The sequence below is a fragment of the Bos indicus genome, chromosome 26, assembly GCF_029378745.1.
Source record: "Bos indicus isolate NIAB-ARS_2022 breed Sahiwal x Tharparkar chromosome 26, NIAB-ARS_B.indTharparkar_mat_pri_1.0, whole genome shotgun sequence".
Lineage (NCBI taxonomy): Eukaryota > Metazoa > Chordata > Mammalia > Artiodactyla > Bovidae > Bos > Bos indicus.
The window spans coordinates 34,410,068-34,426,636 of record NC_091785.1 but is presented as its reverse complement, the minus strand read 5'-3'; the positions used below and the strand labels follow the sequence as shown (position 1 = coordinate 34,426,636).

Sequence of the window (16,569 nt, the reverse complement as noted above, 5' to 3'; positions counted from 1 at the left end):
CACCCCTCCAGTGGATTCTTACCGTCAAAGCAGGTCCAAGCACTGCCTGCCTCAAGGTGACCAGGCGGGCTTGCTTTCCTTGTTTCAGATGTGAGCTCCATAGTGATACAATATCCTTGTTTTTAGAGGGGGTTCTAGGGACTCAGTTATACTCACATCAGGATCCCGAAATATCAGCAGAAACAGTGTTCCTAACACAGATCTATAAATCATCCTGTCTAAGAAATAGCGGCATGGAAGGGAGAAGCCTTCTAAGACCAGGCCTTTGGTGTCTTTGCAGAGCTTTCCGGAACATACCAAGCAGGGGTTGGGGGGCCGTTAATCCCAGTTCATGCATTTCCTCCATCTTCCGTCACCATCCCTCCCTCTCAGGGTTCTCTAAGTCTGTGTTACAAAGTCCACTTTATACTTTCCCTGGTGGCCGACCACGGACCTTAACTCAGTGACCTTCCATGTGGTTAAGCTCAAATCATGTAATTAACATGAGTCAAGTATCCACAAACTGAGTAGTTGCTTGCAAATAATACATTCTCATTCCCACAACAAATATTTATGCCTACTCTGTACCTGTGCAAAACGGTGGGCACTGTAGGTGGTAAGAAAAGAAGCCCTCTGAGGCCAGAGGCCATAACTAAGGGTAATGAGCGAGATTGACATGATGATGAAACCAACAAGTACGGCATTTTTCATTTTATTCGTGAAGGAGAAAGCAGGATTAATGCGAGGAGAGAAAACAGCAAGCCACCAACTCTGGAGGAAGAGAACAGGCACGGCTTCTTGGAGGAGGTGATATTTAAGCCAAGACTGAAGGAGGGAAGAAAAGTGAAACGGGGGATGAGGGCACGCTTCTCAGGTCGAGGAAGCAGCAAGGACAGGGATCCTGAGGCAGTGACATGTTCCTGTCCTGTGAGTGACAGCGGGCAGTGAGTGATGCAGGAGAGGCAGGCAGGGACGAGATCCCGAGGCCCTGGGAGCGGTGACTCCATTCTTTGCAGATGCTGACGCCTAAAGAAGGGTAGTGACCGTTCAGACTGTGTTCTTCACAGATCTCTGTGGCCACTGGGTGCCCAGTGGATTTGCAGATGGTCGAAGGAAGGCAGGTCAAAGGCAGGAAACCCAAAGGTGAGGCCATGGCAGGAGTCCAGGCGAGCACAGGTGGTGACTGGATGGTGCTAGGGTGGTGGTCGTGGAGATGGAATGTGCTCGATGGTGGTGTCGGGGACAAGGAGAAGAAAGAAGCCCCCAGGTGCACTTTCAAGGCTGAGGGCACAGTTCGTTCTCGTTGACCTTTCTTCCTCGGTTATATTTTCCCTTATTCAGAAAAGTTACAAGTCTTTCTCTTTTTAATCAGCTTAAGTCTTTAGGCAAGTATAGGGACTTCAGCCAGTCGTGATTCGGAAGCCACGGTCTGAAATCTTACATGACACTCTTTCTTTTACAGCCTACCAGGACTTCCTCTGAAAGCATTTACTCTCGACCAGGCTCCAGCATCCCTGGCTCCCCGGGTCATACTATCTATGTAAGTATCCGCTTCTGGAAGAGATACTTCCAGGTCAGGTAAGGTAGCAGACGGTAAGTGTGGACTGGATAATCTGAAAGGGAATAATTCAAAATGCTTTCTATTTCTGTTATGAGATCCAGTTTTCATTCTTGTAGATCAGCCATCTCAATCCCATTTTCCTCCAGGCGATCGAATGTTTCTGTGGATGTGACCATCAGTATAGAGTGATTGAGTAGAGAACCCTATAAAATGCAGTAATGTGATACAGGACTTGAAAAATTATTGCACCTAACTTGCATATAGATATTTGGAGATTAATTATATGTTTTATAATTCCAGTACTGAGTGTCCTTAAATTCTGCCACAAAGGTCTTTAAATATTTAGTTTATTAAATATGCAGTTCTTGTTTTTAGCCATCTGGGAGGATTTTTTGACCATCTGTTTGAGCTTTCCCTTCTGTGTCATAAATTTAGGAAATCCTGAAGGTTTGCATTCTTCTCTATTTGATGAATTCTACTTAGACTTTTCCCCAAGCTTTTGGTGACTTTTTTTGAAAATATGAATATCTGGTATAAATTGGCAACTTTATTTTTTAAATTTATTTTATTAACATATAGTTGATGTACAATGTATCTATTTCTAATGTATAGTAAAATAATTTAGTTATACATATGTACACATATTACTTTTCATATTCTTTGCCATTATTTCACAGGATATTGAATATAGTTTCCTATACTGTACAGTCAGACCTTCTTGTTTATCCGTTCTACATAAGAAATTTTGCATCTGTTAGTCTCAAACTCCTAGTTCTTCCCACCCCAATCTCCCTCCCTCTAGGCAATCACAGTTCTGTGCTCCATGTCTGTGAGTCTTAAACAGGCAACTTTATAAACAGTGTGACCATGCTAAGCAAAGTATTTGGGGATTTGTTTGTTTTTAAGATTTTCACTCTTAAATAAGACATGAGATGCACTAACCACAGTTCCCCAGAGATAAGATGGCAGAATGATCTTTCTTTCTGTTTAACTTTGGCAGGCAAAAGTGGATAATGAAATCCTGGATTACAAGGATTTAGCAGCCATTCCCAAGGTCAAGGCGATTTACGACATTGAACGTCCAGATCTTATTACCTATGAGCCTTTCTACTCTTCGGGCTATGATGACAAGCAGGAGAGGCAGAGCCTGGGAGAGGTAATAAATTCCCAGAAGTCGTGAACGGCACAACTTCTTTCTCTTTTGCCACCTGTATAAAAACTACTGATTGGAGTCAAGATAAGTCAGAGAGTCCTTCTCATTGCTCGCTGTTCGCAGGCTTCTGTAGCAGGTGCGTTGAGGTAGTCAGAAGCCTATTGCACCCTCCCCTCCCCGTGGGAGGTGTGGAGAGGTGGGGAAGCAGACCAACCAAAGGAAACAACAGGGCAGGAGGAGTGAGTATCAGGACCAAGCTGGAGGGTAGAGGAGCTGACTTGCTGGGAAGGGAGCCCAAACTGGGGAGAGTCTGTGAGCAGAGGGGATCGGGGCAAGGGTCCTCTGGGGCGAGGGGGTAGCCTTGGGGCGAGTTGAAATATATTCATGGGGATTGTGAGGAGAGAGAGCACACCCCCTAAATTTTGACAACTGTGTCTTCCAGCATCGTAAGATAATTAGCATATGCAAAGAAAAAAATGCGTAGGGCCACAGTACAGCAAAGTGGTATGAGATGGGCTTCTGGAATCGAGTTACCTGGGCTTAACCCAGGGACTCCACTCATTAGTTATGTGACTTTGACCGTGAGACACTCTTTATAATCCTAACTTCTTTGTAAAGCAGATAATGACAAAATCTATGTATATACCTACATATGTGCGTATATATTTACATATATATATATATATATCTTTAATTTTTTTTATTTTTCCAATCTGGGTTTGTGTTTCAGAGCATAGCTCCTGGTTGAAATGATCCCTTGGGTGGGCAGTGGTGTCCGTTTACATGTAGTGTCACCTAGTGGTCACATAGCTGTAACTGCATCTGCAGCCTTTGAAGTGCAGGTTGATTGATCTTTGGCTTGGGTGATTCAGTTGCCTTTGCCGGGCAGAGTTTCACAGAGGATAAGGGGCAAAGGAAGGTTCCTGAACAGAGTACATAGAAGCTGGTCCTACAGAGAGTGAATGAGAATTGCCTAATGTTCAAGCCATACAAGCAAGGGGAGGCGAGTTGCTTTATGGTGTTATGGGCTTTATGGTGTTATGGGCCCAGATGTTTGAGCTTTGAAGGGAACATTTCTGTGTTTGGAACCAGACTCTGATATTTACTCTCCATATGACTTTGGAAAAATTGCATATTTCCATCTCCTTATCTGTAAACTCAAGATAATAGGGACACCTACCGTAGGGGTTTTCTGTAAGGATTAAGTGAAGTATTTAGATTCTGGCACATAAGCACTCAACAGTAGCCTAGAATGATGGCCTACAGGTTTCTCTGAGCACAGAGTCTGGACTAGGTGGATACCCTCCAGTCAGAAATCAGATGTGTTCATGAACTCGTCTCCAACCCATGAAGCTTGCAGCTTAGACAAGTTTACAAGCTGTTTCGTTATCCTTTTGATCATTAGCACTTCCATAGAATCCATATACTGCCGTTTTAGAAACAATGGAGAAGTAAGCTTGAAGTTCTGTGTAGCCATCTGTGCCTCCAGAAAGCAGATCAGACAGACCACGGGGCTCGAGGAAGTCTGGAGTACAGACGGCCAGCGACTTCTTGTACACTTGGAAAAGAAGGGCAGATTCTGAAACTGAGAAATCCGCCACTGGCCGTGTTCTTCAGAACACTTCGTTTGCATTTCATTTCTATTTGAAAGCTTTTTTGCATTTTTAATTGTGAACATTTCATTCATTCATTTAGGAAATATTCATTGGGTACCTACTATGTGCCAGGAGCTGCTCCAGTCGCTGGGAACACTTAGTTGTAAATGAATGGATTTCTTGCCCTCATGGAGCTTGCAGTGGAAAGGGAGACATAGAATAGACAGACACAGAACATGATATTACAGGGTGACGGAAAATGAAGCAGAATAAGGAGAAAGTACACGGGGGTTGGGGGTGCTGGGTTGCTGCTTTAACTGGGAGGATCACAGAAGGGACTGGGTGGTAATGCATTTGAGCAGAGGCCTCACTGAAGATGGGGAGTGCGCCCTGCGGGTGTCTGAGTGGAAAGCACTGCTGGCAGAGGACACAGCACGTGCAAAGGCCCTGAGGTGGGAGAGGGCTTGGTCGGCTGACGGCCTCGAGGAATCCTAGAAAGATGGAAGCCAGAAGGTGAATGGTGATGAGGTCGACAAGGCCTCCTGGGGAAGATGCCACCGAGGCGGTCACCATAACATATTACATGATTAATTACTGTGGTTATAACTTAGTCAGCAACTGTGCTTACCAAATTCTGTTTCAGTAGACACTGTAACTCATGGTGGTAAACCATGAATATAGACAGGAAATAGTTCCAATTTCTCTAACTTAATTACCTAAAAGCATTACAGCATATTTGTCAAAACCCATGGTCATCAGGCAGACACGTGCGCCCCAGCCCCCCAAGGGCTTTGTCATTGTGTACCTGTCTGAGCCCCACTCTCATCTTCTAAATCAGAAGGTGGAGGACAGGCAAGGGTGTTGGCATGTGTGGTTTGAATAGTGTTTCCAGATGATTCTGATAAGCAACTCTAATTAAAGCGAGTTAACATTGTGACTTTCTCTTTTATTCTTCCAGTCTCCAAGGACTCTGTCTCCTACTCCATCAGCGGAAGTAAGTGCCATTTTTGAAAATTTAAATGGGTGGAATTGGAGAATTTCTTGGACCTTTCCTAGACTCACATTTTTGCAAAAGGACAATAAATGAACAGAAAAACTGCACGAGATTATGATGAATGTAGGACTCCTTAGTGTAAGATATGTCTCTAAGACACAGAAGCACATTTCTTTTTAAATGGAGACAAGGAAATAAAACCAGTTGTACATTGCACCTCTGAATAGTAGGAAAGTGTTTGCAGGGAGTAGAGCCATTTGTCCCTATGTTGGGCTCTTTCTCATCAACCATAATTAATTGATCTGATTCCCAACCTACTAGATTATCTGAAATGGCCAACCGTGGCCATGGTGTTTCTATCAGCAGAGCCATCTTCATGGAAGACCAGCCCTCTTAGTCTAAAATCAATAGTCTTGTCTCCCTTCTCAGGGTAGACAGACCGTATAGTGGCTTTTATCAAGTCCACCAGCCTGTCTGTTCCCTTGGGAATAACCTCCTGCGTGTCTGGATCACATAGAGCAGTCAGTGATTGTTCTATAGTAAGCTATGGGTCCCGTGTCAACCCAAACATACTCTTCCCTTCTGTAGCATCCAACACCAAAGACACAGCTCCCAAATGATTTATACTCCCAACCCATTTTCTTAAACTTTCTTCAGGAAGGCGGTGATATTGATTTACAAAATGGAACAACACCTTCACTCTATAGCCCTGGTCCCAGAAATTCTTGGTTTTGCCCTCATCCACATTGACTTACCTACATGGTGACCAGAAGCCTTAGAAGTACTTCCTGTTGTTCCTGTGTAATTTTTCTCTTGGAGGGTAGTTTTGAAACTAGCAGCCTAAGCTCAGACCCACTCAAATCTGAGCATGCTCCAGCACCCAGGTCCAGCCTAGCACTTTCTTTCACGTAAGCTGTTACAGATAATAACAAAGGGATTGTTTGTTCCAGCATGCTTCTTATTATTCTGCATTTCTTTATGCATCCAGTGAGCAAACTCCTCAGGGGTTGGGTCTATCCCCATCTACGAATAATAATAATAATAAATAAAATCAGTAGTCTTGTCTTAAAGTCAAGTAACTTTCTGGATAGTCTATATAGAACTGGACTGACCTTAGGTAATCACTGTAATTTGAGATGGTACTATCTCTGTAGTATTGTGATGGTTTATACTGAGCGCTATGAATAATTTCTATGGGCATTTATGACTGAAATTATGAAGCAGTCATTCTATAATTGACCACTTGCAAGACTGAGACACACTATTGCAGGAATTTTGTTTTGTTGTTGTTTCAATTTATTGTTAGAGCCAACTAGGATCAAACCAAAGCTTTTTTGCCTCTTGCTCTTGCATTTCACATACCCATGGTAATTGAGATTTTAATTTAAATCATTTTTGTGCATTTTTTCAAACTTTTATTTTTATTGTGCTAGTAAAAACTTCATAGGACAGCAAACTCCTAAAGTGTAAAACATTCCCTATACTCGTCTAATTCTTTTACAGTTTTAAGTTATGGTTGTGTGTATGATTTTTTGTTTGAACTTTATACCTACAGTATTCTTTAGATTTGGACATGGTGTGATGCTACTGTATTCCATTAAATTGATATGCCATAGCTTAAGTGTGCCCCCCATTTGTTGAACACATAATACAAAACTTTGTCTTTATAAATGGTGACATTATAAATATCTGAGGAAATTTTTCCATTTAAAGATCATTTTAAAAAGTATTTTTAGGTTTGCCTCTTAGAGATAGAATTATTGGATTTGAGGCCACCACAAGCTTATTCTCCGGGAAAATCAACTTAGAATGTCCCCAGATCAACATGCATAGATGGTATGAGTAGGTGGTTGGATCCAGGGGTGAGATTAGAGTCAGGAGGCTGTTTCTGAAACAGGTTCCACTGTACGAGCTACACACCTGCCCACAGGTCTCAGCTGCCTGGAACCTTCTGGAACATCCTGCATTTATGGAGAAGGGAGGGAGCACCACATGTTCTACCTTCCTTCTGATGCAGGTCTAATGATACAACCTATGCGAACGCACTTTGTAAAACTGAAAAGCATCATATAAAGATGGTCGTTGGATTATTCCCTCTTTTCCCAGACCTCTGTCAACACTGGAGTTTATCACTTTAACATCTTAAAATCTTGGTAAAGGCAAGGACTACAGGTTTTGAACAAAAGGCGTCACCCCTGGAGTGTTCGTTTGCGTACCTGCTTAAGGAACGTGCCCCTAAAATGTATACAGCAGCGGGTCGACGGGATAGTTCCTGGGGGACTTGGGTGCAGCTTGACTTCACTTGAGCCTGACAACAGCCTGACCGTGTGTCGTGCGCCCACCGTCTCACACTTTCTTCCAGGGGTACCAGGATGGGCGGGACCGGATGATCCACCGGTCCACAAGCCAGGGCTCCATCAACTCCCCAGTGTACAGCCGCCACAGCTACACTCCAACCACATCCCGCTCTCCTCAGCATTTTCACAGACCTGGTAAGGGCGCCTGTTCCCTGGATTCACTCCGGATAACCCTCTGTGTTTCTGTGTGATTGTTTTCCCCACCACCAGTAGTGTATTAAAAATCTGACTGCCTGCCGAATCTACCTTCCCTTCTCCCAGGAAAAAAAATCAAAAACTCCTATCCCATTAAAGTTTGTGTTATTTCTTTTCTTAAGACACATTTTATGATTATTATGATTTACTGAATTGTTACATTTTGACAGCGGACAACAAAAAGTAAAGGAATTTATTTTTTTAAGACTTGAAGATAATCTTAGCACGTTGAGACTTAAAATGGAGATCTCTGAAAGAAAATATGGTGATGTGCCTTTTAGGCTTACCAGCATCATCTAAAATCCAGTGTCAGTCATTTATGGATGGGTTTGTTATGTTCCCCCATCCAGGCACATGGTATTACTGTGGGTGCTTGGTTAAGAACCCACTAGAAGGAAGTCTCATATGTAAGCACAGGCTGTATTTGGTCAATTTTAAGGTGCCTTCCTACCTAAAAGTTTGAATCAGACTTGGAAAACATATAAGCACTGGAGACGAGCTATGATGGAGACTATTAAGAGTAATGATCTTCATTCGACCTTTATCTCTGCAAAATGTGGTCCTTTTTCATATTAGAGGGTGTCTCCTATGTGGGGTACAAAAAGAAGAATCTTATCACAGAAGACAGATGAATAAATCCACAGAAGAAATACATTCACCAAGGAAGATTTTGGCTTTCTAAACAAACTTGGTGATGATGCATGTCTACAAAGACTTCATTTTAAGCCTCTTGCTTTTGTGTAGGCTCATAAGCCCATTCATATGGGAACTTATTTTATAAAATAAAACCAAAGGGATGAACTGAATGTAAAAAGGCTGCAATCTTCTCTTTAAAGCCAGAAATTTAGTGCTTGTAGAGGATTAAATTTTTACTCTTAGATCCTTCAATAATATATAGTTTTCTCTAGGCTCCTAAACATTTACTCAGTATTTGTTAAATACCATTAAAGGAAAATTTTCAGGAAAGGAATTCATTTGTCATATACATGTATATCCATTTTATTCCTGGGTTTGGATTTAAGCCCTTATCTGCCTGGATGATGAGAAATCCTTTATACCACCATACCTATGTGTGGGCATACCCCTAAGGTCACTGAGGCTGCAGCCATGACCTTGTCAGAATGACATGGGGTTGCCGGGAAACTGTCCGAGAGACCACTGGATAGCCAGGGAGTGGTCAGTGAGCGACTTGGTTTCCCAAAAAGGCCATGTCCTCATGGGGCAGTAGAAAGTGTTCCTGTGTTCCCATCATAGTTCTGATTCCAAGAAGCTTCAGAACAATTTGTGCATCCTAAGCACTTCTCCTCCCCTTCCATGATACGTTATGGACCTGTGTGATGCCAGTTATTAAGATTATTTTTTCAAGGTGGGGGCTCTGCTAGCACAGTCATGGTCAACACAGAGCACCTTGAAGTGTCCAGTCCGTAAGTTCTAGATGCCAGAGAGTCATGCACGTCCCTCGGTCTGGTTTGGCTTAAAGGTCCGTAACTAAGTTTCCAGCTCATCAGTGCCTCCACTGCCCAGTTCTCAGCATCATAGGCAGCTCTTTGCCACCTAGGGGACACAGACAAGGACAAAGTAAAATTAAACTTCTAGTAGGAGAAGTTTACACTTAAACAGAAAAAAAAGAGAATCTGACCCTGACATATTGGTATTGGGTTAGCCAAAAAGTTCATTTGAGTTTGTCATCTTAATGTAAAACCCAAATGAACTTTTTTGGCCAGCCCAATAGTTTTTTTGCAAGGTTCTTGAAACTTTTAAACATACATGTTAGAGGATTCTGTTTTGTTAGGTGCCTTTTTTAAAACAGCCGTGGTTGAATCTAAGTGGCAAGCCTGGTCCCGACTCAGTGGTCGCGGGTGTCATCCTGCCAGAATGTCCTGGTGGCCGTTCCCTCCCACTAAAGCCATTTATCCTTGGAGAGTGACTCTGGACTGACCTGGACCCGTTGGCAGACTCTCCCCACTGTGCCTAACCCCTCGCAGGCGCCTTCTTAACCCCTTTTCCTTCCTCCGTTTTCAGACTCCTGATTAATGTTCTTTATTTTGTTTTTTTTTCCCTTTTCCCTCCCTTGGAACGATGGCAGCGTCCCTGCTCCTGTGTTAATTTCTGCTCTTCTTTTCTGTCTCCACCCTGCCCTGCCCCCGGTCCTTGCTGCACAGAGCTGCTGTCTCCTGGTGTGCAGAGGTCCTTCCTGCGCACCAGCAGCCTCAGCTCCGCCCACAGCGACTCCCGCCCCAACTCCCCATTCCGACACCACTTCCTTCCCCATGTGAAAGGTAAGGAGGCAGGCTTCTCCAGGCAGCACCCTGCAAAGCGGAGATTTATTAGCGCCCTGGGAAGGCTAATAAGGTGTATCTCCAAGAGTCAGCCCCCAGCTTTGGACCTCTCAGCATGCCTGCGTGCGTCATGACTTCACACCCGGCCGTGTCTTAGAACTGGCATAGCATCTCTCCTTGGGAGAAATATGTCATTTCTAAGGGCTCTAGACGAAGTAACAGGAAGTACTTTGGAGACCTTAAGATTGCTTCTCTCCTGCTTAGGAAAAAATATATATTATCATTTTGCTTTTCTCTGTGTTAGAAGCAAAATATAATATATATCTGGGGAATTTTCCTGTTTTTGATATGTGATATGGCTCAGCAAAACCCCAACGGTATTCAGAACAAGGATTCCAAAGTTGTCTTCATGATGATAAGCCACGTAACCACTAAGATGTTTGGACAGTACGAAAGACCTAGGCCCATGTAACTGAAATTTCTCTCCTTGAGCCAACTCTTAGGGTGATCTTCCTTTGACTTGTCCTGAGGTCTGCATGATGGAGAAGAGGGGCTTTGCCTTCCGTTTTCTGTTCCTGCCCATCTCTGCCCTTCCCTCTGTGTTGCTCCCATTGTTCTCATCGTGCTTCGGTAGCAGTCCTCAATCGGAGTTCTCAGTTCTCCTTACTTGGTGGGGGAGCCAGGAGCCACAGAGGGATCACCAAGGGGCCATAATTTAAAATATGTCGGAGCTCCCAAGAGAATGCTGACTTCTTCCATAGCCTTGATTTGAACCAAAGTAACTGAAGAGAATATTGAGTTAGCCAAAAAGTCCATTTGGATTTTTCATAAACGGTTATAGAAAAACCCAAACAAATTTTCTGGCCAACCCAAGAGCTGAAGGAGAGAGTTGCAGGCAAGCACAGATGTTGTCATGGGTCTTAAGACAGACCTGAAGGATTCTAACCCTGAGCTCCAAGATCTCACATCACTAACACTTTCTCGAACAGCCTAAGCGTTGTGCTCTTTGACTGAATTTTGTTTGCAGTCTACCCAACCTTTTTACTCATCTGGATTTTTAGGACTCAGTTTTTTAGTCAGTTCAGTTCAGTTGCTCAGTCATGTCCAACTCTGCAACTCCATGGACTGCAGCACGCCAGGCTTCCCTGTCATCACCAGCTCCAGGAACTTGCTCAAACTCATGTCCATCAAGTCGGGTGGTGCCATCCAACCATCTCATCCTCTGTCGTCCCCTTCTCCTCCTGCCTTCAATCTTTCTCAACATCAGAGTCTTTTCAAATGAGTCAGTTCTTTGCATCAGATGGCCAAAGTATTGGAGTTTGAGCTTCAGCATCAATCCTTCCAATGAATACTCAGGACTGATTTCCTTTAGGATTGTCTGGTTTGATCTCCTTGCAGTCCAAGGGACTCTCAAGAGTCTTCTCCAATACCACAGTTCAAAAGCATCAATTGAGTTGAGTCCAACTCAGTTGAGTCCTAAAATATAAATTTCCTGCCCCTATCAGTAAGCAGTTACTTTGTGAGCATGCTATTTTTTTGCATTTTCTAGGCTGTGAAAATAACATTGCTGATATGCCTATTAAAGACACACACCACTTGCCTTTAGCAAAGACATCTGTCTTTTTCAGCAGTCACAGCACTTCCTAAAATTCTTGACAGATTATTTGTGCCAGTTTTTCCCAGAGCACAGAGGGCCTCATTCCTGTTCTCCACCCTGAGCTCCTTTCAGGGGGTGTTGAAGGTCAGCAGCTGCAGCAGCTCATGGTTTAATCCTTGTAGAGGTAGATGGCAAGTGCCAGTTTGTAGTTGGCAAGGTGAAATGCCCTTGCCAACTTGTATTATAGGCGGGCTTCCTAGGTGGCACGGTGGTAAAACATTTGCCTGCCAATGCAGGAGACGTGAGTTCAATCCCTGTGTCAGGAAGATCCCTTGGAGAAGGAAAAGGCAACCCATTCCAGTATTCTCACCTGAAGAATCCCATGGACAGAGGAGCCTGGTGGGCTACAGTCCATGTGGTCACAAAGAGTTGGTCGTGAATGAGCACACACGCCTCCTCATAATGAGCACTCCGCTCTGTGCATCTGTGATTTCCCTCTCAGCATGATGCTCTTTGAACACTTCCGGTTACATCACTCCTCACAGTATCCTGTGATTAAAGGAGCAGGCGGGAGGCTTAGGGGTAGATGAACAGCTGAGGCCCTGGTTAAGTGACCCGGCCAAGGACTCGCAGCTCAGAAGTGGCAGCACCAGGACTAGAGAGACCCCCAAGCCTTCTCAACCTTCATTCCTATTAGAGGGATGTGTTTCAATATAAATATACTTGAAGAATAATTTTTAAAGCAAATTTTTACTTTCCATCCCTTTTTAACTAGAAATTTTCATTCTCCGGTTCAGTTCAGTTCAGTCGCTCAGTCGTGTCCGACTCTTTGCGACCCCATGACCTGCAGCACGCCAGGTCCATCACCAACTCCCGGAGTCCACCCAAACCCACGTCCATTGAGTCGGTAATGCCATCCAACCATCTCATCCTCTGTCATCCCCTTCTCCTCCTGCTCTCAATCTTTCCCAACATCAGGGTCTTTTCTAATGAGTCAGCTCTTCGCATCAGGTGGCCAAAGTATTGGAGTTTCAGCTTCAACATCAGTCCTTCCAATGAACACCCAGGACTGATCTCCTTTAGGATGGACTGGTTGGATCTCTTTGCAGTCCAAGGGACTCTCAAGAGTCTTCTCCAACACCACAGTTCAAAAGCATCCACTCTTCGGCACTTTCTTTATAGTCCAACTCTTACATCCATACATGACCAGTGGAAAAACCATAGCCTTGACTAGATGGACCTTTGTTGACAAAGTCATGTCTCTGCTTTTTAATATGCTGTCTAGGTTAGTCATAACTTTTCTTCCAAGGAGTAAGCATCTTTTAATTTCATGCTGAAATTTCATTCTTATGGAGGCTAAAATAGTTATTCGAGTCATTTAAATTACAAAATTAACAATGTGTGCTTTTCAATAGAAACACCAACTAGTTATTAAAACTACAGTACCTCAATGTACCTAAATGGTGCTTTATTAAAAATACAGATATGCATTCTTTTCTGTTTTCAGTCTGAATTCAAAGTATACAGTCAAATAGTATAGGTTTAAATCCTAAAAAGCCTTGGCTTGTCTCATACTTATACTTTAAAAATATCTGATAGTCTCTTTCCCATTTTCTTTAAACTGGGTATATGTCTACAGTTTGTTCAGATGAAATAGTTTATGTATTTCAGATATAAAATATGAAGTACATAATAGTATATGCTTAGTTATAAAGGCTTTTTGCTATACTGCAAAACCAATCATGCAGAATTTGTATATTAAAGATATTGCTTTAAAGTTCAGTCTAGTTGAATAGCTAAATGCAGATTCTCTAAGGAATTACATCTTTCTTATTCTGAAACACATGTATCTACATGGAAGTCCTCTCCAGCACAGAGGAACTTATGACCATGGAGAAACACATCTAAGATATCTTTAAAGGAGCAAAATCTCCCAGCGTTTTCCATGGCTCTTCATTTGAACATTCACTCTGTATCTTGGGGCTTGTTCTGTAATCTCCAGGACATTGTTTTTAAAACAAATACAAACCAAGGCGCTTGAGGACTCTAGGGTAGGATGTCCATCTCAGGAAGATGTAGCTGCAAGCAGGAGTCCTCGTGCCACTCTGGCAGCCATAAGCCCTCATTCCACTGCCCTAGTTTAATTCTTAGCCCTTATTTCAGACTTAAGTGGCCCAGGCCCCCAGGGTCCACTGAGCTAAGGACGCCTGCATAGGTGTAGAGCCTAGATGAACGTCACCAGCTGTCTCTCTCTCTCATTGGCTTCCCCATCTACTTTCTGTAATGCCCTTCTTGTTTCTCATTGTGTTTTTATTTCTGTTCTCTGACCTTCCTTGCAGTTTCATTTTATATCAGTATGTCCTTGTTGAGCCATCTGGACAAGTGCTTGCCTATTTGGAGAAACTGTTTTCACTTTGTCTGGGGCTTTGTGGGCTTCCCTTGTGGCTCAGCTGGTAAACAATCTGCCTGCAATGCTAGAGACCTGTGTTTAATCCCTGAGTTGGGAAGATCCCCTGGGAAAGGGAAAGGCTACCCACTCAAGTATTCTGGCCTGGAGAATTCCATGGACTGTATAGTTCATGGGGTGGCAAAGAGTCGGATACTACTGAGCGACTTTCACTTTCACTTGGGCTTTATACTGTTTGCAGAGTTTCTCTTCCTTTCTCTTTGAAATACTATTAGACATTACTTTCTGTGTCTGTGAATCAGGCTTGCAAACAGGAGAGCTACATATATTAAATCTCATTGAAAGGAACCTTCCCTGTTTTGCCATAGATATGAGTTGCTATGATGCAAATATATATTTGACACTTGCTGAAGGAAACCCTCACACTTCCTGAAGCTTTAGACAAGAACCAGTAATCTTTAAATTCTGTCATGAAATTCTAGAAGCTGCCAATTTTTAAGGTCCCCTTGGCATTTATATTTTAGGACATAAGCACTTAGAGTTCGGAAGCTAAGTGGTAGGCCAGCAGACTCCCGCAGCAGACACAAGCATTGCCATTTAGATTGACTTGTCTTAGGATTTGTCACTGAGGCTCTCAGTGTTCCAGAAAGAAGAGAGAAAGTGGGACAGAGCATTTGAATTTGTTAAGCACGGTGGGAATCCTGCCAAAGAATGATCTCTCAAGGACTGAAAAATTGACACATTAAACTGACATGGAAAGAGCTAAAAGTGAAGACCAGGAAAATATAAATCTATATACATGGTAGCTCCTCATCCCAGTAGCTAACATCACTAACAACTTAACCAATATAAGGACTTATTTAGAGAACAAAATGGCTGAGTATGATATATATCATATCATATATGATATGATATATATATATATATATACTATTGTTTTTAAACAGCGTTAACTCCAGGCTGATTGATGTTGATGATAATACCCTCCATATATGATTATTTCATCTGATGCCGCATATATCCCTTATGCCTGAGTAATGAAGTGCACACAAAAATAACCTTTGGGGGCCTTCACCATTTATTTCCATTCAGGAGAGAGTGAAATGTTTTATCACTTACAGATAGAGTGTTTGATTTATAAAAGGCCTCATCTTGAGAATGTCTTTCTTTTAAAAATGCCAAACATTGTAATGCCTTTCATCTTTTAAGGACTAAGAATTTGGTACCTAGCAATGTTATATATTCTAAGACCTTATTCCCAACAAGCCATGTGACATGTAGAAACCATATTGTTCAGGAGCACTTAGATGGCGGTGTTGCTGAGTGTCTGTCTGCCTAGTGTGTTAAGATGTCATTATGGGAGGCTTTAAATGATTATAAAGTTAAATCTACTTACAGAGACTTCAACATAGTAGTGTTTGTTTTTTTTTTTCTGTCGACTAGAAAGGGCAATGGTTGCTGAAGATATGCTGCCAGAAAAACCTCTGCCCAACTGGAGACAGCATCAGCTGTCTACATTCAGGGAATTTAGATAGTCAAACCATCACTTTTGAGGGCTTCCCAGGTGGCACAGTGGTAAAGAACCCACCTGCCAATGCAGGAGACGCAAGAGACATGAGTCTGATCCCTGGGTCGAGAAGATCCTGTGGAGAAGGAAAAAACAACTCACTCCAGTATTCTTGCCTGGAAAATTCCATGGTCAGGGAAGCCTGGTCAGCCACAGTCCAAGGGCTGCAAAAGAGCGACATGACTGAGCACATACACACACCCCGTAGACTTTGAGAGCCGTCAGCCATAGAAGTTATGGGCTTCTCCTGCCGTTTGCCAGCAGAGCATCTTAATAATAGAAAGACTTAATTCATGGGCAAAATGCCAATTCTAATGACTTTAAATCTTGATGTCCTGTAGATGCATCTGTTTTTGTGTGTGAATGACTCTGGCTATTAACTATCAGAACAAACTTAATCGAGTTTCATCTGTTTGGATATCATAACCAAAACCTGTGAGAACATATCCACCAGAAAATTTGATGTTCTACAGGTACAGGAAGGTTAGAGGTGCAGGATTAAGGGCAGAGAGCAATGTAGATTTAGAGCAGTAGCATCAGTGTTTCAGATATGCAGAGTCTTCAAAAAAACACTCAAAGCAAGGAAGTTGAGTCTCTCTACATCTTCCTTTGAGAAGAGCCCACAAGAATTATTCTTTCAGTTAGGGATTATTCCTGTGAGTAATTTCTAATGTGTGTAAGAGTAAAGGATTCTTCTGACGTGGCACAATTCAGTTGGGGTTATTGAGGATCAACCCTAGGGAAACCTATTAAAAAAAAAAAAAAAGATGCTATTGTGATCCCGTTGTTGTGTCCTAGCATCTGGCTGCCTTTAATTGACAGACAGATGGGGTTGACCCTGGAGTGGTACTCACTACATTAGGTCATTCGTTGCTATAGAACTAT

General features: G+C 42.8%; 1 protein-coding gene across 14 annotated transcripts in view; it reads left to right on the top strand.

Moving 5' to 3' along the window:
- The window catches only part of ABLIM1 (actin binding LIM protein 1), a 328,672-nt gene that overhangs the window by 288,807 nt on the left and 23,296 nt on the right, over nucleotides 1-16,569 (top strand). For 9 of the 14 annotated variants that reach the window (XM_070780895.1, XM_070780899.1, XM_070780897.1 and 6 more), the window contains 4 exons: nucleotides 1,442-1,519; nucleotides 2,541-2,696; nucleotides 5,247-5,282; nucleotides 7,645-7,774. In XM_070780895.1, the coding sequence (XP_070636996.1) occupies nucleotides 1,442-1,519; nucleotides 2,541-2,696; nucleotides 5,247-5,282; nucleotides 7,645-7,774 (400 nt within the window). Of the gene's footprint in view, nucleotides 1-1,441; nucleotides 1,520-2,540; nucleotides 2,697-5,246; nucleotides 5,283-7,644; nucleotides 7,775-9,996; nucleotides 10,114-16,569 lie in introns of all 14 variants that reach the window. The other 5 variants (XM_070780891.1, XM_070780888.1, XM_070780887.1 and 2 more) reach the window with 1 other exon arrangement.